Source organism: Protobothrops mucrosquamatus, unplaced genomic scaffold, assembly GCF_001527695.2.
Source record: "Protobothrops mucrosquamatus isolate PMUCROS unplaced genomic scaffold, P.Mucros_1.0 scaffold_294, whole genome shotgun sequence".
In the NCBI taxonomy this organism is placed as follows: domain Eukaryota; kingdom Metazoa; phylum Chordata; class Lepidosauria; order Squamata; family Viperidae; genus Protobothrops; species Protobothrops mucrosquamatus.
This window is the reverse complement of record NW_015386370.1, coordinates 622,093-647,836: the sequence shown is the minus strand read 5'-3', so window position 1 is coordinate 647,836 and position 25,744 is coordinate 622,093. Positions and strand designations below refer to the sequence as shown.

At 37.1% G+C, this 25,744-nt stretch overlaps 1 protein-coding gene across 1 annotated transcript; it reads right to left on the bottom strand.

Annotated features, from left to right (window-relative positions):
* Positions 1 to 258: 258 nt before the first annotated feature.
* On the bottom strand, positions 259 to 24,035 carry RGS5 (regulator of G protein signaling 5). The gene is made up of 5 exons (XM_015832009.1): positions 23,922 to 24,035; positions 17,510 to 17,611; positions 8,383 to 8,444; positions 1,812 to 1,978; positions 259 to 927 (listed from the first exon to the last, which is right to left on the bottom strand). The coding sequence occupies exons 1-5, from the start codon at positions 23,963 to 23,965 to the stop codon at positions 766 to 768; spliced, it is 537 nt and encodes a 178-aa protein (XP_015687495.1). The 5' UTR covers positions 23,966 to 24,035; the 3' UTR covers positions 259 to 765.
* Between the last annotated feature and the right edge of the window lie 1,709 nt (positions 24,036 to 25,744).

Sequence of the window (25,744 nt, the reverse complement as noted above, 5' to 3'; positions counted from 1 at the left end):
GATGGGTGACAAATTGTCCAGGTTTACATTCTTCTATGAAGAAACTTTTTATTTAAAATGGATACTGTAATTGTTTCATTATTGTACAATTTCTATTGTCTGCTAGCTATGAGGGTATCTATCAATTTATGATTTTCATCAAGCTGCTCTTTTAGTAACAAATTAGCCCAGGATTTTGATCAGCTGCTTATTTAATTCCAGTAATATATAATTGCTCTTTGTCATATCATTAACTTTGGGGATTTTTCATAAACCCAAAATCATCCCCTTCTTGCTACAAATTGCAAATATAATTCAAGGATTCTCATATTAGGGTACTTGGTTTCATTTGAGGGATATGTTGTTAAATATTTCCTTATTATATGTAGCAAATGCTGGTATTTACCAGTCCATAACAACATAGCAAATAGTAGCTGTCATCAGAAAAGGATGCAGTCAAATGAGATATTCACCCATTAAATTGTTGAACTAAAACTAATAATGAGAGCATTATTTCTGGTAGTAATATGAAGTACAGTTCACTGAAAGAATATCTAAAAAGCAAAAGACATTTTGTATTTTTGTTTTGTTGTATTTTTGTTTTGTATTCCCTCATCTAAGTCATGCTAGTCATGTTTAACAACACAGACTTTGAGTTTTCAAAGCCTGGAATAAATACAAAGCAAAGCAACTATCCATATAAATAAGACATGTTGATTACTGGTGATTGGGGGAGTCAATGACCCTGTGTTGATGTACCAATGCTTTGCACAGCTCGCCACACTGCTACTTTACTAATTCTTCATATAAGTTGGATCGCACAAATCTGGGCAGAGAATCCTTCTCCATCAGCATGAAGATTCTCTTCTGGGCTAGGTCAAAAGTGCTTATAGATGGTTCCACCAGATTCTTCATGGTCACTGACTTGGTGAAATGGTCAATATTCACCTGACAAGAGGGAGATAGAGTAGATAGCTGTAGGAATTACATAGGACATATCTCATAAAAATCAAGTGATGTGCCAACAATATACTTTACATGGGGCATTTTCCAAAATGCCTCCCTGATGGAAAAAACCTGAAGCTAATAGCAATTCCATATGTGAAGCTAACAGCTAATAAATATCCCTTGATAAACTACAGCTGAAATAAATATATATTTAATGTATAACAAAAAGTCAAATAAGAAACATTTGATTCACATAAATAGATTTTTGTTAGAGATGTTAAAAACATGAAGCTAACTGTCATCAAATCTAACTATAGGGTTTATGATACACCCCTGGTAGTGGTGCAAAATAATACCCTCCCTCCACTAATTACATAATGTCAGCACCAGTGCTTTGTGATCATAACCTATTGATGCTGTTTTAATCTTAATTAAAGGAAATGCCACTTTAAAAATAGCACTCTACCAATTCTTTGTGCTTCAGAGGACAGTGTATAACCTCTCTGATGAAGTTCTTGCCTTGTCTTGCCTTCCAGCTCATGGACTCTCTTTGCAGTAATATGTTGGTGTGCCTTGTATGATGATTGGTTCACTTTTCAATGCATTTCTTTATACTGTAATTTTTAATGACTAATCTTCCCTTGCACAGCTTCCTTAGACTTGTTTCTGATGTCTGTTTTGTAACATTCACAAATATAGTCTTTGTTCAGTATAGTGTAGAACTGGAACAAACCAGTAATTTCTTCTGTGACAAGGGAAGGGATCTGTGTTTAGGTGTGCACTCCATAGAACCTAATCACAGGGGCACCTTCAAGAGATTATTTCCCTAATTCTTAATAAAAGCCAGGGTTTTATCTCCATTCAGCTAATGGCAATCAACTAACCTCTTTCGGAGCCTCACTTTGGATGAACTCTTCATAGATCTTTTTGGCCTTTTCAGTCATTTTGGTAGGCGGTTTGGTCTTCTTATAATGTTCACACGCAATCCAGAATTCAATGTTCTCTTCACTGAATTCAGATTGGAGGAAAATCCGGAAGCTGGAAAGGCCATCTGCACAGAGGAAAAAAATATTTTAAAAAATGTCAATTACAATTGTGAAATAACACTTTTTTTTCAAATTATAGTTTCCTAATTAATCCTCTTTTGTGCAACAGTTCTTGATAACTTTTTCTTTGATCAAATACTTATAAGATTGTTTGTAATACTGGAACAACATCATTCAGCCCTACTGATGTGACTCTGTCCTATCAGTTTTGTCAAAACAAATTTTGGAAGATAACATAGTATGGTCAGCAAACTGTGTTAACTGATTATAAAAATAAGGAATGAAAGAATCCAGACATCAATGACTTCAACCACACTATAACTCATACTATAACTTTCTTTCATATCAATTTTCCTTAATTCTTTGCTGAGAGACAAGGAATATGGTGAGGAATTAGCCTTGTCTCAATAGTTACAATCAAGAAGTGAAGGCTAGACCATACACCCACCAATATGCATTTCTAAAGAAGCTGAGGCAACTGGAAGAGAAAAGAACAACTTTTGCTTGCAGAAGTTCCTGAGCAGCCACAATTTTTCACTACTTCTAGTATCCAAGCACTGATGCAGCTGGCATTCTTGAAGCACCAAAAGCATGCCTTGTATTAGATATCCAGTGAAACTCAGTAGCATTATCCCTTTGTTAACTCCAAATGAAAATCATAAAGATAGTGCGTGCATAGTTGTATGGTGATTAAAAAGGTAGATAGAGCGCAGAAGAAAAGAAAGGGGGGGTATGAGATTGATATCTATAATGCGAGATAATTCTAAACTGGAGATTCAAAGAACTTTCAAGACAATTAACACAAAATTCAGTTCAATTCAAAATTCAACTAGCAGCAATATGGAAGAGTTGCTTGAAGATTATGAAAGTGATGCTTTGGAAGATGTTGGATAATCCTTTCTTTCCATATATTTAATTGCAATCATTTGTTGTAATTTCTCTTGCTTCCTGCCAATTATCTTATGGATTATGTTATCTTACGAAAGGGCTTAGTATCCTCTTTTCTCTGTAATCTTCAAAGCAGCAAGAAAAAATACATAATCAAATAACAGAGTTGAAAGGGACCTTGGAGGTTTTCTAGTCCAACCCTCTGCTCAAGCAAGAAATCAGTGTGGTAATCTCTTTTGCCAGTCTTGAATTTATTTATATAAAATAATAAAATGCAAGAGATAGTTGAAATAAAAATAGTTAATACTGTCAAGTAGCTAGGCTTACTGGCACATACATATAGCATAGCTTAAGTATGATATTGTGCTGTACTGTAGCTTGAGTTTTTTCAGAGAGTTTCACCACCAGCAGCATCTTTGGCCATTGCAGAGAGTTTTCTTTTAGTCCCTTGAAAAGAGTTTTTTTTTCCTTTTGTCCCTAAGTGGAAAACTCTTTTTCCTTAGTCTTCCTGCCACTCAGGGAAAACTCCTGCAGAAAGTTCTATTTCCTTTCTCCCTTACAGAGAGTACTTTTTCCCCTTAGCCTTGCCACAAGGAATAAGGGACTATTTTTTTTAATAGTATTTTATTAATTTTTTATTATTACAATTAATTAGTGCTTAATGAACAATGTGTTTTCTGGGTTGATTTGTTTTGCTTAGTAATACGAGTTAAGTTCTTGCTCTCTATCCCGTTTTTCCAGCCATTGATAAAATAAGTTCCATGTTTGAAAATATTCTGTATCTTCTTTTTCTTTGATTCTCAATGTAAGTCTATCCATTTCAGCACAGTCCAGTATTTTCTCGATTATCTCTTCATCCAATGGTGTTTTTTTCATTTTTCCAGTGCTGAGCAAATACAATCCTCGCTGCTATTAATACATGTAGTGTTAAATATACACTTTGTTTATCATTTTTTTCTGGAATTATACCTAATAAAAAAAGTTCAGGTTCAAAGTCTACATGTTTCACTAACATCTTTTCTAACTATGTATTTTTGTCCAAATTTCTTTTGCTTTAATACATGTCCACCATAGATGATAATATGTACCAGGATTTTGATTACATTTCCAACATTTACTAGACATATTTTTAAACATTTTTGCTAATCTGACAGGTGGAAGATGCCATCTATAAAACATTTTATATAGGTTTTCTTTGTACAAAGTTGCCATTGTCAATTTATAGTTTCTTTCCCAAAGATTTTGCCATTTCTCTAATTCTATATTGTATTCAAAGTTTTTTGCCCATATTATCATTGTTTCTTTTACTTGTTCGTCTTCCATTTTCAAATTCAATAAAAAGTTATACAATTTTTTAATCATTTTTTCATCAGAAGACAACAGCTGGTCAAACATTGTCTGGTCTTTGTAAAAACCATATATTTTAACTTGTTTATCATACCTCGATTGCATTTGCAGTCGAGGCCACCATGATAAGTCAATACCCTGATCTTCTAACTCTTGTTTAGATTTTAATTTCCCATTTGTATTCAGAATATCCTTATATGTTAGAATTTTCTCAAGTTTAACTTAGTTTGGGTGAATGAATGCTTCCATCATTGATGGCCATCCTGGGATTTTCGTATAGATTTTTTGTTTTATCTTTTCCCCTACAAATAATAATGCGCTTCTTATGTAGTGGTTTTGGAAATATCTTTGGATTTTATTCTTTTCATACCATAAAAATGCATGCCATCCAAGTTGCAAGTCATGTCCTCCTAAATATAACAATCTTTTATTTCTGAGGGTTATTCATTCTTTTAACCATGTTAGGGCACATGCTTGGTAGTATAAGACCCAATCCGGTAGTCCAAATCCTCCATTTTCTTTAGGGACTAAGGGACTAAGTTTTAATTACAAGTAATCCTTAACCTGGAACATACTTTTCCTTAGTACAGAGCTGACTTACTTTTCCTAAGTCAGCTCTATACTAATCAGCTTACATATGCAGGTAGTCCTCACTGAAAAAAGTAACTTATGACTATTTTTTGCACTTACAACTGCTGCAACATCCCCATGGTCAGGTGATCAAAATTTGAGTACTTGGCAACTGGTATGTATTTATGACAGTTGCAATGTCCTGGAGTCATGTGATCACCATTTTTAAAAACATTTTATTGAATGATAGAGTAAAATATAAAATACAAAGCAAATAGTAGGACACAATGGGGAGGAAAAGGGGGAAAGAAAGTAAGGGAGAGAGGGGAAAAAGAAAAAAAGTCATTGACTTCCAACTTCCTCTGTTGCAGTAGAATAAAGCATTAATGTTGAGCCACAACTTTTTTACTTTTTCATAGTAGTATAAACTGGCCATTTCTGTAACAACAAATCAATCTAATCCAGGGGTGTCAAACTCAATTTCATTGAGGGCCGCATCAGCATTGCGGTTGCCCTCAGGGGGCCAGGTGGGTGTGGCCAGGGTGGGTGCAGCGTACTTGGTGGGAATGGATGGAGTGGGTGTGGCCTACTGGGTGGGCGTGGTCAACTCTACATCGTTCGCGTCAAGGGTGGCTATGGGGCCTAGGCAGGAGTAGGATAGATCTGAGGGTCTCTGGCAGAAGGGGGTGGGACTAGGGCAAGTGCCAAGACATGGTCCAAAGCATGGAGGAGCCTCACTATTCCTCTCAGGCTATAGGGGGGGGCTGGATGGTGGTGCGGGCCAGCAGAGGTCAAACACCCAGCCTGGCCCTTGAGCACCCACGGCACCAAGCCCAGCTCCATCTCCCCAAGGGGGCGCCCAGTTGCACTTACCTCCTCCTCAAGGCTGCTGCTGCTGTGCTTTCTCTCCTTAGCCAGGTTGCTCATGATGGGTACAAGGGCAAAATCAGAGGGAGGCCCATTCCCTCTCCATGGAAGGAGACCAGGCTTTGTATCCAAAGCTTTCTTAGCAATAGGATGGGGGACCCCCAGGATAGGCCAGGAGGAGGGGGCAAGGGGATGGTGAAAGGGCAGCAGGGCAGGATTAAGGTAGGACTTCCCTCAGACCCTCCCTCTTCTTCTTTCCTTCTTTCCTTCCTTCTTTCCTAAGTACAGAGTGGTGGGAAAATATTTGAGATGATGGAGGGAGAAAAACAGGCAAGAAACGCAGCTGGGGAGATGTCACCCTTTGTGAGGATTGAAGAAATGCACCATCACCTGGAAGTAGCAAGCACATGGCCCTCACCTACTTCACATATCTGGCTTGGTGGGCTCTGGGGGAGGGGTTGCCATGAGCAGCGTGAGAGTCAATGTTACCTGCGCAGTGCCGCCTGGCCCCCAGCCTGCCCGGTCTCGGCAGGCAGCGGGGCGCTCTCCTCTCTCCGAGAGGCTGCACCAGGAGGCGTGAATCTAAAAACAAGCACGAGGCCGCCCAGCTCCCAGCCTGCCTGGTTTCAACAGGCAGCAGGGCACTCTCCTCATAGCGCCAAGAGCTGAGCCGGGTGGCACGAATCTGATGAGAAGTGCAATGCTGCATAGCCCCCAGCCTGCCCAGTTTCAACAGGCAGCAAGGTGCAAAGCTGATGAGCTTCGCACCGCCCGGCTCAACCTCTCGGCGCTGTGAGGAGAGTGCCCCGCTGCCTGCCGAAACCCCTCCCCCAGAGCCCATCAAGCCAGATATGTGAAGTAGGCGAGGGCCATTTGCTGGCCACTTCCAGGCGGTGATGCATTTCTTCATTCCTCACAAAGGGTGACACCTCCCCAGCATGCACCCAGGGGGCGGGGCTGATGTGGCAGGGGCTGGTTCCTCACTGTTTCAGACAGCCTTGTGAAGCTAAGACTGAATGCGTTTCAGCATAGATGGCCACCACAAAATTGTACATTGGCTCCCGGCCAGCCTGGGCCAGGGCCAAGGCAGCGGGGGCCATTCCCTCACTGTTTCCAGGATGGCTTCGTGAGCCACATGAAACCATGTCGCGGGCCGCATCTGGCCCCCGAGCCTTGTGTTTGACGTGTCTGATCTAATCGGTGAAACACAAAATCAAAGTTTCATTTTTTTCCACCTCAAGCACAAAATCCAGAAGCAGTCTCCATGTAGAAACAAAAGTACTTGTATTCTTTTCTTTAGTCAAAACAGTCAATTTAGCCATCTCTGCCAGCTCCATCAACTTCTGTAGCCATTCGTCCATAGTGGGAATTGAAATGTATTTCCATTTTTGTGCATAAAGTAATCTTGCTTCCGTCAACATGTACAAGATCAAAGTTCCAAAAAAAATTCCCAAGTTTTTTTCTATTAGACCCAAAAGAAAAAATTCTGGTTTCATATTTATTTTTATTTTAAAGATTTTCTGTACCAAAATGTGAATCCTTCTCCAATATTTCTTTGTTTTATCACATGTCCACCATAAATGGTAAAAGGTCCTTCTTTCCTTTTAGATTTCCAGCATTCATTTGAAATACCTTTATATATTCTAGACAGCTTGTCTGGTATTAAATACCAGCGATACATTATCTTATAGAAATTTTCTTTTAAATTGTAGTTCAATGTAAATTTTAAACTTTTTGTTCACATATTCTCCCATTCCAGCATTACATTATAACCAACGTTCCTTGCCCATTGTATCATACAATGTTTTACATGTTCACTTTCCAAATTTAATTTCAATAGCATTTCATAAGCCTTAGCATATTCTTAGTATGGCACGTTTAGTGAAGTGATTATTAAAATCATCATTAACTTTAACTTTATCATACCATAAATAACCGTGCCATCTAAGCCTTAGTTCATGACCTTCCAAATTAAGTAGCCTCTTATTCTGGAAGTTCACCCATTCTTTTGACCAAGCCAGGCAACATGCCTCAAAATACAAGTTCAAATCTGATAAACCCAAGCCCCTCTTTCCTCAGCATCTTGCAATAACTTATATCTAATATCTCTTTGCCATTGTTTGAATGGGACATCAGTTGCAAGTATTGGAAATGTCTGGAACAGAAAAAGCATCTTCGGTAGAACATTCATCTTGATTACAGAGATCCTCCCCAATAATGATAAATGCAGTTTATCCCATCTTTGTAAAGTGATTACCATTTGTAATCTTCCCAGCTGGCTTCCAACAAACAAAGTTGGGGGGGAGCCAGACTCGCTTAATGACTGTATTGATCTGTGGTAAAAAAAAATGGTCATAAAATAGGGTGAAACTCATTTAACAACTGCTTAGAAGTGGAAATTTTGGGCCTAATTGTGATCATAAGTCAAGTACCACCTGTATTTTATTCACTAAGATACAGTATAGAGAAAGGGTTAGGGTTAGAGTATTATAAACATCCCAAGTGTACTCTGATCCTTCTGCTTCTGATCTGAGATACAGGCTGATATAATTTTATACTGCATATAAGACTCATGCAAATATACGAAATGACAAAGAAGACAATAGGTTTTTATTTCAGTTGCAATCTTAGCACTCCTCCATAGATGACATAACAATGCTTTATCCTAGTTTCTCAATATCTTATTATTCTTAGGATAAATGTTCTCAATAGGTTGAGATCTTTAGAAAAGACTTACAAGGGTTTTGAAGGAGCTTTTCCAAGGAATTGTGCCACTGCCAAGCTTCTTCTGGGGAAGGTCTGGAAATATTAAAATGAATATATATAAAATATATAAAAGCATATTCTTTAGATCAACAAATCAGAAAAGGAGTCTTTTATTGAACTATTGCTCTGCCTTATTCATGATTTTACAATCTCTTTATAATCTCCTTCACTAGTTCTGTAACTTTTCTTAGCCTTGAAGCTAACTGTGGCACAAATATGGCCCAGCAACCTCCTTCCTATGCTATGCCTTTATAATGTCTTTATCTGATGCAGCCTTAAGTTGTCCTTATGTGTTCTGATTTTAAACTAGTATTCTTCCTTTGAACATGATATGATTTTGGTATAGAAATTATCTGGCACACTACACTCACCGTTCTGTTCCTGATGTTGATACATACAGTAGGTGATTTGCTCTGATAAGCTCCTGTAGGTCATATTAAGCTAGTGCAGATATACTCCTTTCTCCCCAGTACCTATGCAGTGAACTTCAAAACTATTTGAGTGGTATGAAAATCCATTTCAAGCCAGCTTCATCCTCTGTAGACACCAAGTCTCTGAGTCAATGGCAGCAAAGAAAGGTCATGGGATGAAGTCATAGTGAGTGAATAAGACATTTGCTATTTATACTGCAACCCCCTTTTTATTATATGGAAGAGCATTAAACCATGACCAAAACGAGCCCAATTACCAGTTAGTGTTAGTGAATAATCAGGTTTCCATCAAGTCTATGAAAAAAGGTTGCTAAAATAGAATGAGTTTTGACAGAGTCTAAACCTACTGTCTGTCTGCCATCTGTCAAGGTTTACCTACTCCACAGCCCTGTTCCCAACCCTGTTAAGATTCCTGTTTTCCCACTGGCTGGTTGATTTTGATGGAGAACCCTGAGCCAGGGAATTCTCCAATCCCTAATATTAAAGTGCACTGTATACTGTAAATAAGGACTACTCTGTTTGGTGACATGATGACAATGGAAGGATAACAAATTTTATGGTAGCTCAAGGACTGGTGGACAACAGCTTAACTTGATGAGGAAAAGCCGTATTTGAAAGAACTAAAAATATGTGCAGTTTACATGGAACTGATGCCAATCATTTGTTAAATCCATCTAATAATGGATGTAAGTCTCATATCTTTCAAACTGTAAAAAGCAGTTAGATCAGTGCTGGCTGTGGAATTCTGGGAGTTGAAGTTCACATGCCTTAAAGTTGTCAAGGTTGAGAAACACTGAGTTAGATGGTAGACCTTGTACTAGGTCTAGGCAAAACTAGGAACATATAGATTGCCTCAGGCAGGCAGTTCATGGTCATGTGGCCATTTCAGCAAAATGTACTTTCCTCTGCTTTTCAGTATGATCAGATAAATATATCTATGGATTTGTTAATTGAAAATGAATAGAAAAACAGCAGGAAAATTGGTATGGCCAAGAAAATTGGTAAGGTTGGAAATTAGTCTACAAAAGCTGACCATTGACTTGAGGTAGTGGAACTTGAGGAAAAGATGCATGGAGATCAAAGAGAATAATAGCATTGAAAGGACCTTGAAGGTATTCTAGTACAACCCCCTGCTCAAGCAGGAGATCCTTCAGGGACATCTTATGGAGCAAGAGAGAAAGCAGTTTATATAGGGCTGGAGTGATGGCACTATTTTTGGTTATTCTCTGATACTGAAAGAGTACATATACATTTAAAGTACGGTTCTTCATATTCTTCCTTTAACATTTCAGCTTTTGTCATTCCTCTCATCCTTTTTATTTCCAACTCTACGTTGTCCTCTATGAAGCAGAATGGGTCTGAATGTAGGATAATTGTACTCCATGCAGAGAGTATTCCCTCTGAGTATTCCCCTGAGTATTCATTCTTTCATTTTATTTTTCAAAATCTGAAGTTTGAATTTTTCCCCTGCTTTGGCTGTGGCTTTGGGATATGGTTTTGTCTCTCCCACAGATTTGTCATCAGTTCCCACGCTGGTCAAGAAAATGATTGCTTTTGTCTCAAGTGAGTATGCTACAGACTCCCATAGCAAAGTGGATGCTAATTATCTGATTTTACTCAGGCTGTAAGGATTTGAAATTAAAGTATTAATGTAAGACAAAATAGCAACTACTATAGAAGTCCATACAGATACCAACAAGCCTAAGAGAGAAAAGAGCTCACTAGTGAGATACTTTGAGATTGCTTACTTTGCCTCAAAAGACATAAAACTGTGTGTAGATCTGGGAAATTCTGTAATCAGGAAACAGAAATTTGAATCTACCATTTCTCGCACTCTAAATGCCATCACAGTACTTTTATTAAGCACTTTTAATAAATGAAAGGATGCATATAAAAAGTAGAATGGGAATGTTCATTAATGAATAAGATTATAGGTCAACTGCTATAGAACTGCATACACAAATTTTTCTGCATGATAATGAGTAGAAAGCTGCTATTTAAAATCATCTATTCTGTTAAAAAGAGGATAAAACATAAAATGGAAAAAGTGGCAACTATAGCATCAGAGGTTAGTCAATGGTTTGGAAAGTTGTTTTTATATCAATTAACGGGTGGGCTCATCCTCATGTCTCCTACCTACAGCACAAAGATGTCCCACGAACCATTTTTAGTGGGCATAATGTCATGACATCTCCTTCAGTCAGTGGCTTAGCCTGCTCTAATGTCATGGAGCCAATTAAATTCATATTCAGCTGTTCCAGTTTTAAAGTGTGTTTTGCCTCTTCTCCTGACACAGGTCTTGCCATGTGAACCATCTGCAATGCTTTAGTGATTATGCTGGTGATGATGAAGTCATAAACTACCATCTGCCCAGCTCCTGTCTGCCCCACTAGACTGCAACTGCCATGCTTTTCTCCTCACATTGCTAAGCATTGCCCTCCATGGCTTAGTTTGCCAGAGAGATCTCACACCTGGCTCCCATAATTGTATCTGCTCATGTAATTATACCTAACTGGCACTTGGTAACAGTGGTGAGGCATTACACATGCTTCTTTTTCTATACCTGGTTTAGCAAGCTTTTGAAAGAACTACAGACCTATTTGCATTTATTTCTTTACTTATTTTATTGTTTATCCCAAATAAATGTGTTCCACATTTTTGTTGCTTCTTCTCACAAGGACTTTCATGTGATGTTACTTTCTACTGTCTTTATTTCTTACTTTACAGGAGCAACACCATTTTTGCCTATTCTAATCCATGCTCTGCATGTAGGTGCTGCTAATGTTGTCACTCCCTTGCAGCATTTATAATGTTTTCTTTCCTGCTTCACCCTGTGCCTGACTGACAAGTAGGATATGTGGCATAGGAGTGTAGAATAAATGGGGGAAGAACCCTCAGGAAATGCCTATAGATTTCAGCCTACAGCACTTCACTGCAGATGAGAACTGTCAGTCAGACCATGGTTTTTGACCCAGATTTAGTGTTTTTCCCAAACAGTGCTAGACCTGTGTTAGAAAGAGCCCAAGGGGCAGGTCAATAATGCAGGGAACCTCTATTCCAGAAACCTCTAGTTGGACAACTTTAAAAGTGGCTAAGGCCTTCATCCCTGGTACTTGCCTATATAGTCAACCAAATCTCCCCACCTCATGTTAATGAGTGATTAATGAATGTTTTTCTTAGCAGCAACCGGTATCCTTTTTAAATAAACTTAACTGTTTGTTTAACCTCTTCCCTGTTTAATCAAGCAGTTTGTACTGGGATGAACCACCTTAAAGAAATCATTTCCATTTTACTGGATTAAGCTGAGGAGTTTTATCTTGTCAGTAGACAAAACCATTTTTCCTGGCCTTAATCCAGGACTCATAGGCCTCCCTCGGTTCTGTATAAGTGCAGGAAGTGGTTTGGGGCATGACATTCAAGTTCATGAGAATCAGTTTTCATCAAATAAAAGTTTCTGTCCACGTGGATAAGATCTGCTTAATTGTTTGGGGCAAAGGGCTCTTCAGGCCAAAGAAGGGGCAGAAAATAATCAGGAGAAGAAACCTCAAACATTTGTATCTTTGCACTCTGAGAAAAATCAGACCAGACCGAATTATGAAACATGGTTCTATTTTTAAAAACTAATTAGGCAAAAAAGGCTAATTTGCTCAGGAAATGTTATTTCTCAGATTGATGTACTGCCAGAATCCAGTTGGGGTTGGGATAGAATACCTACAATCTTGTTCTCATTGCTAGAGCAGCCATGGTCTTCCTTTTCCACCCCAATGGGAAACCAAACACTTTCCTTCCCGAAGACCCATGGAGAACCCGCCTCACCACATCTGTTTCCATTGCCATGACAAGATCTGCTTAATTATGATGTTGAAAACAGCCCATAAACCCACAGCCTAATTTGTTCCAAATGGCTCTGAAAAGAGTGTATGATCTATCTAATTTGTCTGTAGCAGTAGTTAAAATTAAGCTATTATCTACAGTGCCAGTCACCGTGCAATCTTTAGATCAGCCTGTCTGCTGAGCCTTTTTTTTACAGCCTAATTAGAAACAGATTCAGGGACAATCAGCCAGAAGAGGTTCCCCTTGTGCATTAAGGCCACTTTTTTCCCTAATAGCATCGATGCTACTGGTGTTCATTTTGTTCCAGTTCCTGGAACTGCTTTGTCTTTCGTACAGATGGGAGACTGCGTTCTCACAGGAAAAAAAATGACAGTGATTAATGTTGGCAATTTGCCTTTGGCAGCGGCAGCAGCAACGGCAAGTTTCCTGAAGTCCAGAGATAAACACAAATGGAGCCACTTTTTCTAATGGTCTCGTATCAATGTATCACAACCATTTAACATTGTTTTCATTCATATAGCTCTTCTTAAATTTGCCTGCTTCCAATCTAGTCGAACAATAATGATATAAAACCTTCTAAAGGGACTAATTGTGTCAGTTTGTTGTAGCAAAAAAAATAAATAAAAAAGCAAGAATAAAAAGCAAGCAAACAATGTGAGGGTCTTAACAGCACCTTAAATATTAACACATTTTAACTATTCAAGCTCTTGTAGATGATAATCTGCTTCTCCAGAAGCACAGATGTTTTCTTGTGTTCATAGTTGTTCTTCATCAGTGAAGAACATCAGTAGGGATGAAAGATTTTAAAGCTTTCAACAACACCCACAGGAAAAAAATTCTTAGTATTCTCTATAATTAACATACAAAGCAATTTTGCCTTTCTGTAGGAAGATATGCCTGTCCCCTTTCTTCCCTCTTTCTTTTCCGCACTCCCTCCAAAGTAACTGTGACCACATTCCACACTACTAGTGAAATGAGTGGATTTGGATCTTTAAAAAAAAATAAGGTTTTCTTATTTCAAGTTTCTTCATTAGTAAAACCAGTCTTCTTTTTAATTTTTTTATAATATTTTATTAGTTTTCTAATTTTACAATTAAGTATTTAAAAAGCAATGTGGTAACTGGGTTGGTCAATAAATCTTTAGTATAAATCTCAAGTTACAATATCATATATTTCCTCTCTTTTTCCCTTAATATCTACTATCTCATATTAGGCTAACATAGTTCTTATTATTATCAACTAAGTAAAAACATCTTTGTTACATTTATCAATAATTTTTAGCTTATATATATCTTAATTGTGTTTGCATTCAATCCTTATATACAATCAATGTCCTGTTATTGCTTTCTTCCCAAGCTTTAATTCCCCGTCAATATTCAAATTAACATTTGGTATTTATAATTTCCAAGCTTTAGGTAACCAAAGTTTCCCTTATCTCAACTTCTTCCTTTTTCCCTTTTCATAACAAAATCTAATATTCTAAATACACATCTTATCTATTTGAATATGGTCTTATTCTGTTTTCTAAAAGTTATCTTCCACCATATTAATCTATCTAATTAATAATACAGTATACCCTCTAATAGATCAAAACCATTATATGTATTGTCTGGGTTAACCAATAAATCAGTAATATACATTATTTTTTTCATTTAGGTCTAATTTCTGAAAGCTCAAATACTCCCTCTCTTTTTCTGATAATATCTATTATCTCATATTGGGCAAACAGAATTCTTATTTTCAACTGATTTCCAAATATTTTATATTAGGTGACCAAAATTTCCCTCATCTCAACTTCTCCCTTTTTCCCTTTTCATACCAAAGTCTATTAGTCTTGTTACACATCTTACCTATTCAATTATAATGTTACTTTATTTTCTAAAAAATATCTATTTTCCACCATATTCAACCCTCTAGTGAGAAATAGGAGATCCCCTCTAATAAATCAAAACCCTTATTTTCTTCAGCCTTACTCTGGCTTTCTTCCTTTGCCAACTAACCTTCCATTGTCAATGCTTTTGAATCATCAAATAGTTCTCCCTCTATTATGATATATATTATTTGGAATAAGAAAGACTACTTAGTTGCAGTTTTTTTGGAAGAACTAGCCCATTTGTATTCATTAGATTGCCTTCCTATTCCAATTTCCCACAATTGACCTGATAAGTTTATTTTCCTTTCTATCTGTTTTTCCTTTTCCTCAAATTTCTTCTGATTTTTGTAAAAAGTCTTTTCTAGTTTTAGTGTTGTCACTCCCTTTTCTAATTTTTCTGTTGGCTGGATCTGTTGGTCAATTGGGTCCTCTGTCTTAGTATTTAGTTGTTCCACTTCTCCTGTTATTTTCTGTATTGTTAGTTCTTTGGTTGTAGTCAAGATCTGGGTTTGTATATTTAAGCTGGCATCTTGTTCCTTTATGTTGCATCTTATTTAGTCACAAGCTAAAAGAATGGTTTCGTGTATTGATTTCAACATGGAAAGGATTTTTTCCTGATCTTCATTCATATTCTCTTGATAGTATGTTAAGTTGAAGACTTTAGAATCAAACGTTAAGAATAGTTTTTTGTTTTTTATAGCTAGGTATGGAACATCAATTTCACGTGTTATAGGTAGTCTTTATAGTAGAAATTGTTTGTCAAGTAAGAGTTTATAGTTTATAGTCCAAGGTATTCATCTTGTGTGATAACATGCTTCTCATGTAAAGAAATAGGAAAGCAATTCCCCACGTATAGCTCTGAAAGTCAGTAAAAGTTTATATTCATAGTTCAAACAGGCCAGATATGCCGCCCAGAAGTTCCTTCTTTGCAGCTGAGTTTTTCACAGGTGGTAGCTGTCAAGGTCAGAGAAGGTTTTTTTCTGGGGTCAGGGCTTCAAGCCAAGTCTCTTTTAAGCAATAACAAGTTGTAATACCATACTTTGCCACAGGATGTCACCGATGCCATTTAAATTTTTTTAAGTCCAAAGTTTTTATGATAGTTTTTCAAGTCTTATTTTTTTAGATAAAAACAAACATCTCCAGTAAGAATAGGAATACTTTTAGTCCCCAAGTTTCAAAAGCATATACATCCACTTAGATTAGAATTGTTCTTATAGTTGCTCTGTTTCCCTTGGGTAGTTAGTCGCCGCTGTTCTTAGAGAGTGGGGTAGAAATTCCCTTCCCTCTCCTCACAGGGGAAAAATACTTTGGGCAGCTTTTACAGGAAAAAATATTTGAAGTCTTAAAGAGAAGATCAGATCTCACCCAGTTTCATCCATGTTGCTTTAAAGGTGCTTGATGGCGATTTTGACTTCGGCTGTCAGCCGCTTAGTGATGAGCCATATTGCTATGGCCGATCTTTCCCCCGCTGGTTTGGAGGGCTTCCCCTCCTTGCTCATCGCCCCTACAGGGTGACTTTCAACCCTTTCCAGGGTCCCCCAGCCCAGTGGGATGAATTCAGATGCAAAAGACAGAGCTCGTCTTCCAGCATCCGCAGCACCGCGATGCCAAACCAGATGTCCAGTAAAACCAGTCTTCTTGATACCATCAGTTTCAAACATATCAGAATTATAAGACAAGCACAGAAATATTTTTCAAGCTGATCTGATTTCGCCTTTTCCAAAATGAAAAATGTATCTTGTCCCATGTATCATGGAAATAAATTTGTTATCAAATGCTTGTTTTAAATCTCTGTTGAGTTCTGTATCATTTACCGACCAGTGGAAGCACGTGTGATTTTCTTTTCTAAGGTATGGTGAATGTTATAAGAATCAGTGGAATATAACAATTCCAGGTAGTTCTCTTGCTAAATGAGTCACTTGTTAAGTGAATTTTGCCCCATTTTACAAACTTTCTTGCCACAGTTGTTAAGTGAATCACCACAGTTGTGACATTAGTAACACAGTTATTAAGCGAATCCGGCTCCCCATTGACTTTGCTTGTCACAAGGTCGCAAAAGGTGATCACGACCCCAGGATACTGCAATCATCATAAATATGAGTCAGTTGTCAAGTGTCCAAATTTTGATCATATGACCATGGGGATATTGCAATGGTTGTGTGAAAAACTGTCATATGTCATTTTTTAGTGCCATTGTAATTTTGAATGGTCACTAAATGAACTGTTGTAAGTCAAGGACCTATGCTCTGCATTTGAATAGTAGTCTTATAGAATTGGGCACTTCCTGTCTAGCTCCATGTCAGGAAAAGTTCCACATGTTAAATCTATGTCAGTCTGCTGCTTTGAGTGAAGCCAAAAAAAGTGAGGCAGTTCTGGATGTTCATGCACACATGTCCTATAAGCATAATCTGACAAAATTGTCAAGAAGAATAAATATCGACAGTAAGGAGCACACTCTTACTTCCTTAACTCCAGATCTCATACCGGAAGCCTAAAGAATCCAAGCCACCTTTGCCGTACGAAATATCATTATGTAATGGTAGTAAAATGCTTAGGGACACTTGTTTCTTCCACCAAGCTATACCTCTGAACATACTGTAGTGAGAGGCGATTGGCTGGTCTTCATAATTCAAAACCAACATATATTTGTAAAAGATCATGTGGTGCAAATGTTCAGTTTTAATAGGTCTTCAGTCTATGATTTGAAATTGCATTGCAAGGAAGATATCTGGTGATTCTGACATTATTTTTGCATAATGCAAATGATTTTGCCAGTGTTTAAAGTAACATTATGAAAAGTGCACCTTAGTAAAATGCAAAAGTAATGCTGAAAGGAAATAAGATCACAGAACTGGCTGCAGATTAAAGCATACCTTAATCAGGGATGGGGAACCTTCCCTCCATCCCCTAAACTGTTAAGTATGGACATGTGGTAAATAGACTAATAATTATATACCTACTTTTGAACCTTTGCTGGCTTCTCTGGGTAAGGGATAATCAGGTCAATAGCAGAGTCTGGCTTCTGGAGGAGCGTGCCTAACTTTGTCTTGATTTCTTTGGCTCTGGAGAGAAAAATTATGAAATAATACATGAACGTACAGTAGTTTCCACTAAATGCAAAATTGAAAAAGATGTTCCATTTGAGTGGCAGGGCATTCTCCTGAAAGCTATGAGATCCAAATATGTTACATTCTTTCTACACACTGAAAATAGCACAATACGTTCAATTAAGATGACCTGATCAAATCTCATAACCTGGTATCTCTAGATCAGTTTGACCACAGCTCCTGTCATTCCCAGTCAGTAGATTGACTGATCCTATTTCATTTAATTTCAGCTGTAGTCATTAATTTTTAAAATAATATTTTTCCTACTTACTGTATCTTTCACTCATTTAGAATAAATGGTAGAAGAGTTATGATAAATTGTGAAATAATTTTCCACCACAGAGGGTCTTATAGTTTTAAAGGGGGATGGAAGTCAAGTATTTTTTATTATAGCTATATGACGGTTTTAATATTTATTTATTAAATAAGTTTGTATGGCTGCTGAACTCTTTATGGTTACTCTGGGAGGCTCATAACATCCACAGAATAAAAACCCACAATATAAATTCATATCCCCCTCCTCCCCACAGTAGCAGCAACCAACACAATCAAACCAGTTACTTGATCCACTCCGTATCAGGCCGATATCCCCTCAGACCGACGACAAATCACGTATCTACCAAAGTCCAGGACTGCCTGAGCAGGGCTGGCACAGCAAGAGACAGAATTGAGGAAGGCTTAGCCATCCCATCCTTGCTTTCCATTTTCAACTGCCCTATGAAGCTTGGGAGAATGGACAGGACATGAAATATAAAGAAACAGAATTCTTACAGGAGTTCTTTGTGGTGGGCGATCTGCTAAGATTTTGCTTTTCTACTAGAAACAGGAAAAGAGGATTAATTTCAAATATCTCTCTTCCATGTTTGTAAAATATGACTAGCCGAAAGAGATTACTTAGGCCATTACTTAGGCTCAGTGCTTTTTTTGTAAAAAAAAAAAAAAAAAAAAAGTGCCAGAACTCACACATCATACAACCCGCCTTGCCTACCCTACAAGGTTCCATCCAAAAAAGGTGCCGGAATTCCGTTCTGGGCGTTCTATGAGAAAAAAAGCCCTGCTTAGGCTAGCCCTCTCTATCACTCCCTCTGATTTGATTTTGCTGTTTGCATGCCTTTTTTTTACTTAAAAGTAACTCAAAACACTGAACAAAATACTTCTTCTTTTTATTTTCCTCACAACAATCAGCTCCACCTAGTCATCCCACATATCATCTGTACTAATTAGTGTTAATGAAGCCTATTGATTATCAGGACAAAGCCTGATTGGTGACACATGAAATTAAATATATTTATCTGCTTGTGTTCATGGACTACACAAAGTTATGATTTGTTTAATCATCGTTTGTGGACTAGGCCATAATTCCTTGGGTTCATACAAAATGCTAAATCGTAAAATCTGGATTGCCATTTGAAATTACTACCTTGGATTAGCACATTAAGCAAAACAAATAAGGTCATATTATAGCCTTAATTCAGTGCTGGCTTTAGTCAAACCCAGCTTTAGAGTACTTCCAGACAGACAATTGCATCTATGGATTCTTTTTCTCCATGATGGATCATCTCCGGAAACAAACTTATGGAAAACATGATGGGGAAATGGAGAAAGCACAAGTACTGTAGGGAGATAAGGAAGGGTACATCATGGTACACCGATGCAAGTAAGATAATTCATGTCATTTGTGTGATGGCAATAGCTTACACCTGATGACTCCTTGGCTTGGGGGGGGGTTGGACTAGAAGACCTCGAAAATCTACTAAAGTCTACTAACTCTATGCTTCTATGTCATTGTGACTTGTACCAGATATCTATAATCTGGAACTCATAGTATAAATAAGGCAGAGAGATTGCACAATACTAATCTTGCCAGATATCTGTTATAAAATTATCTTTATAATTTATAATCTGTTATAAAATTATCCTTATAAACCTTAAGTCTGCTAGGGATCTGGTCTGTTCTTGTATGCCATGCTCTGGGATAAATAGAAAAAACCAAACTATAAGCCCTCCATGTCCTATAATAGGGAACAGCAGATGTTTAAATTAAAAGCAAGCACAAAAATTATTCCCAGAAAGTGCCTTGGCTGAGCTCATTATTTCATCTCAAGTCTTATCCTCATTCACACCCTCTCATTATTTTGCTGACAAAAAACTTCAGCTGTAATGCTTAAAGGAAGCGCAGCACCTCTGAACACGGAAACTCCTTAGGGACTTCTGGCAAGTTAATAGCAGCTGAACCCAAAGCTCTGCTGCTCAGAATGCAGTCTCAGGGAAATTTGCTCTCGTACATAAAAAAAATTATTTTCATGCTAGTTTAGTTGTTAGAACTCTTGCAAAGAAATTTTGAAACATTTGTTAGTTTACCCCTTATATTATCTATATAAATAAAAATGTAAATGTTCGTTTGTTTAAAATCTTAAATCTCCGAAAGGTCTTCACCGATTGCTTTGAAATTTTGACACAACGTTGCATTCGAATACACGCGTGTTTTTATATACCTATATTATATAGATGTCACACCTGTGACAGGTAAAAACATGCTTTTTTGAAAAACAGCACCATCTGTTGGACGTAAAAGCAACACACGCTAGCATTGTGAAATTAAACATATTACAAACGTGTGCTTTCTCTTTTCTTTCTTTTCCATTTAACCAGACTGAGCCACAGCAATGCGTGGCCGGGTACAGCTAGTTGTAAAATAGAAAGTGACTTTAAATGTGAAGAATAGCCCATCCATCCATCCAATTAATCAATCAATCATACAGGCAACTTTTGTTTTTTCTTCTTCTTCTTCAGGCATTTCAAAAGTAAATCATCAAATGATGTAATGTGTTATGGAGCCTTTGAAAGTCTCTTGATGTCATTAATTATCAGCCTTTTAAGTTGCTTTAATTTCTATTTCCATAGGCAGGAAACCTCTGAGTTTTCCAGATGTTAACCTTTTAGCTATTCTTCAGATCTTGCAATGAAAGCTTTACTTTTCCATCTCTTTGGAGGATGTCAGCATATACTAAGGCCACTTTCCTAATCAGCTGTTCCAAGAAATCTATTCATTTAACCCAGGAAGAGCCTTCTTCATAGGCCAAAGGGTGGCTAAGTGCCCATGCTTCTTGTTGAAACTGCAGAGTGTAGTCAAGCCCCTGCCCTAATAATAGAAATAATACTTTATGTACACTAAAAAAACCAAACATATATCCTTGTGCATGCAGGCATACATGCACATACACATACCTGATAAAAATTTAAGTTTGAATGTTTTAGATATTTACAGATTAAAAAAACAACAATTTGTTGCCCATTTTGGTTGGACATTTTGGTAATATGGGTCACACTCCAGTTGGAGGTTGTAAAGATAACACAACCCAAAAATAAATAAATAAATCTAGTTTTATATATTAGAGAGGCTTAAAATAAGGCCATTACCTTTTTAGATGCTAATTTCCCATTTATTCCTTATGGATAAAATAATATAAACTCATATCCATATACCTCAGGGCTGTCATTAAACACACAATAACCTGAAAAGGCAAATATTGAAAGGATGGAGATGAACGGATCAGAATGGAAGAGGCTAGGGGGCCGTTCTATGACCAATAACTAGCCTTTTTTCAGCTGGTCAAGATCCTTTTGAATCCTGATTCTGTCTTCTGTGGAATTTTGTTATCCCTCTTAGCCTTATGCCCTCTGCAAAGAGATTGAAAAGTGGGGTCTCTCTCTCTCTCTTCCTCCCCCCCTCTCTCTCCCTCTTTCCCCCCCTCTTCATCCTAAGTGCTTCCACTTGGGGGGGAGGTGTCTCTCCAGGTTGATACGGACTCCTTAATGTATAAATGTTGAGTAGGCTGCTTAAACAGTGGCTGAAGCATCTAGCAAGTGTAGGGTTATTTTGTAAGGGTAAATATACTGGAGGATGTCATCAAATGCATTGTTGAAATCATTATACACTTCACTATAAACTCTGGCAGTGTGAGAACTAGTCTCCAGTTAGATCTATTTCTCATTTTGAATGTATAAGCAATAGCAGATAAAATTTAACATTTTAAAACAGTTGCCCCATGTCAAAAGCATATGGATGGGAGAATTAGATTTCCTATTCCAATGGTACCAGTGTTCATTTTTAAAAAACCAAATTCAGGTAGATGCTAATAGTGAAGCATTAATCCTATTCTTATTACTGTCCTGAAACTATTTTTAAGAAATCTACCCATGGGTAGAGTCATCAAAGTCAAGAGTCAAATCTTAATGCAGATCCAAGCTAAGAAATAAAGGACAATACTACATATGCATAATGGATACGAACATAACATATTCCATTTCTTTCTCTGGAGTAGTACATAGGGCAATTTTTTCATTGCAAAGCAGCATTGTTCTGATGATGCCAAAGATGTGACAAAACATGTCTTCAGACATTAAGCAAACACAAAGTTAAATAAAATAAACCAACTGGCAAAAAATATAAGAGAACAATTAAATGACTTGGCTTTTCCACTATCAATCAATGGAATCTCACTTTGTATCATAATCCATGCCATAACTCAGAGAAGAATGTCTGCAAAAATTAATTGGCCGTCACACAGGAAATAAAAACTACTCTTAATCTAGTGAGGTTTGACATGTATATTTGCACTCTCTTGTTTCCCATATGTATTTTCAGGAACCCTAGATGGAATAATACAAAAATAATTAGGATGGCTAAAAACAAATTCTGTCTTCCTCCACGTAGCCTTCTATGAAAAAAATCTTCCTGAATCAAAATAGTTCATAGACAGTAGATAAAATCGTAGAAAGAGAAATACACAGAAAGAAGATCCAGAATCTATAGATTCTAATCACCTTGAAGCAAAGTTATTCAAGTGATTTTATTACTCCTGCATTATGCTGGGCCACTGTGATAAGTAATTCACTACTCTCAAGTTTTCATACCAGTTTTTGGTTCATTTCAGGCTAATTAAAAGTGCTGGTGAAAAGTTTTTGAAACTGATGACTCTTCATCATATATACATTTCATTTTTGAGATCCTGCACTTTTTTATTTTATTCCATAATTTTATCATAGTGTTTATTTATCAGAGCCTGCAATTATCTAAGTCACTTCCTTCCTTATCTAGTACTAGAAATACAAAGAGATTGCACTTAAACCTGCTTTTCTTTTCTTTTAGTTGAAGAATAGCATAACTCTGCATTGATGAAAACCAAGTTGTGAAAGTGATAATGAGTAAACTCATTATCAATGGATAAGGGTTATATCTTTTAAAATCATAAGCTGGAATGTTTCCCCCCAAAATAGGTTACTCCCAATACTATGATAGAATTCTGCTATTTTATGATAGTTAACAAATAAACTATCAACACTTGAAGACAATGTCCTCACCTGTATTTTAAATTTAATTTTAATTTTATTCTTCTTTATAATGGCTACAAGTGTGTGTCAGGGTTTACAGACTGTTTATATGAATGAGTAAATGAGTGGATAAATGGGCGAGTGAATGAAAGCTCAAAAAATTATCTTCTTTTTTCCTTGTATTCAATGATGGATGGAAACTTAAGAGAAAGATCTCTGAAAACCTTTTGAGCAATGGTATGGTGATGATGATTTAATTATCATAAGATATTTATCTCAGTAGCGTTCTGCTTATATCTTGGGTTTTAGCATGAAGCTGGGAGGAAAGTAATTAAAAGCAAGAGAAAAAGCCAAACAAAATATGACAAGAACAGTTCATGTAAGATTATCTGTCATCATATACTTGTGAAATAGTGTTTCTGTGTGTGAGATAAGAGTTTTAAAATGCATCATATCTTTAACTGAAAATCAATCTTTCCCTTAGTCACAATTTTCCCTTTCAAAAGCTCTTTTACAAGAAAAAAAGCTTTTAATTATGCTAGTTTGGATGGGAAATTCATATTAATAACCCATGCTCTGCATTGCATCATCCCCCCCTACCTACAGTAGATTTAACAGGATTTTGAGTGATTTGGGTCCTCAATCTTTAACCATTTCTTAACACCTTTTTTTTAGGGTTATGCATCCAAATGTAATTTACCTTTCTCATCTCAAGCCCAATGAGAAATAAAGGCCATTAGTTTGGTCAGTTCACTTGCTTAATTCCTCCAAAACTAAATGAGAATCGAACTTCCCAACATTTCTTTAAGCAGGCATCTCTTCTGCACAGAGATGGGCTAATCTTTTATTCTGCCAGATAGCTGCAGGGTCTCCGCTATCTCCATCACCCTCATCACTTTCCTCATTGATAGGCATAAATTTGTTCTCTCACCTCTCCAGACATGTGTGGGGCAAGGCTGCTAATCCTTTGCACATCTTGCCGTGTGGTTATTGTATCCTTGAAGACAACCAGATGGTGTGTGAGAAGGCAGAAGCGCTCGCTGTCTATAACACAGCCTATCTTTTTCAGGAAGATATAAAGCGGCTGTCTTGAATCCCAGCCAGCCCCTTTGGCCAATCACATTCAGTCTAGTGTTTTTGAGCAGAGGAGCAGAGATGAATGAGAAAGAGTCACAGATCAATCACCAGGCAGAGAGATGGGACTTTTCCTTTCCCTCTTTTTGTGTTTCACAAATTAATTACTGTTCACTCAGAATCACTTAAAGTGGACTTGCCCCATCTTTCATCCTGTCAAATTACGGGCAAATTGTTTTCTTCTATTTGTGGAACAAAATAAATGGAGTAAATGGAATTAGCCCCCAAGGGACTAATTGTGATCATAGTCATGGACATTCTAAATGAACATTTCTAACTGTGAAATTGTGGTGATAATAGAACTAACTCGGGGCAGTGTGGTATTTGCTTGGGTGCACCTAGAGAAGAAAACTCAAGTCCTTTTCATATATAGGTATCTATATTAAATATCTATTAAAATAACTGTCAGGTTTTAGGACTAGAAAAATTAGGGATGAAAGATGAAATTCCATGTTTTATTTTTCCAAGGAATACAAAAGAAAGCTCAAGCTACATTTTAGCTTCCTATTGCTTCTGTCCTTCTCTAGCAAATGAAAAGTATTGCAAAAGGGCATTGTTGCAGATATGTAACGACTAGCTGCAGAGGTGTCCGCAGGATACAGTAAAAAAAGATGAGACATTGTCTTTTACACACGTTATAAAAAAATGGAGCTTTGATTGCAGTCATTCTCACTATCTTGACTTTTTTTACCAAACCTTGTGGACATCCTATTTATTTCATTGATGTTATCATGTCGAAAGTGTTAGCACATCTGCTTCTGTGTAGAAATATAGCCATTTTGTTATGACTGACAGCTCAACCTTCCCCCAGTGGATGTAATGATTTAAAAGTTCATAATTATTTATCTTCAGGTAGCATATGGAAGATCAAAGGCTTAAAGTCACTGTGATATTTAATAGCTAATAAGTGGGATTTGAACTGGGCACTTCCACATTTGTAACTGATTTTATTAGCCATGGATTTTATCAGGGCAAATGGACTTAAGACAAGACACAAACTGCCCACTTCAAATCCTTTTTCAATTGTAAATGTATACTTTGGATTAAAACATGCTGAGAAAGATGAAACTTTATTTCTAAGTAAACATACACAGGACTGGGCAGTTAAGGCCTCAGGACACATTTCCACTGACATCAACAGCGACTGTTTGGAAATGAACTTGTTTACCACAGTTCTGAAGAATGTATGTTATGAGCAATCTGATCTTTTGCTCCTGAAATGGAATACTTCCACTTCACTTATTGAAGAGAGGTTTGATGAACAGTCTGTGCTGCGAGTTCTTTTAAGCATCTGAGTAATGAAGAATCATGCTTACAGGAATGAATCAGCCATTAAGTTCATTTATTGGGTATGTTTACACTCTCTTCCTTTAGAATTGACAGCAAATCACCTTCCCTGTATTTCTTCTAAGTCCCTTTAGTACAGAACACATTCAAATTATTCTGTTTGGCAATAATTCCTCCCCATGTAACCCCCCCCCTTCTCACTTTCACTGAAGAAAATGACCAACAGATTCAAGATGAATGTTCTTCTGCTGCGATCTTCACTGTGCCAGAGATTTGTAAAATCAAACAGTTTTTGATTTATTTCTATTATTTATTTGTAAGAAATAAGTGGAA

Excerpts from the sequence above, each read along its gene's own strand:
- RGS5 (XM_015832009.1), bottom strand. The coding sequence starts at position 23,965 with ATGTGCAAAGGATTAGCAGCCTTGCCCCACACATGTCTGGAGAG. Across the intron at positions 8,445-17,509 it reads AAGCCAGCAAAGGTTCAAAA|ACCTTCCCCAGAAGAAGCTT; the intron begins GTAGGTATATAA and ends TAATATTTCCAG. Across the intron at positions 1,979-8,382 it reads AAAGCTCCTTCAAAACCCTT|ATGGCCTTTCCAGCTTCCGG; the intron begins GTAAGTCTTTTC and ends TCCTCTGTGCAG.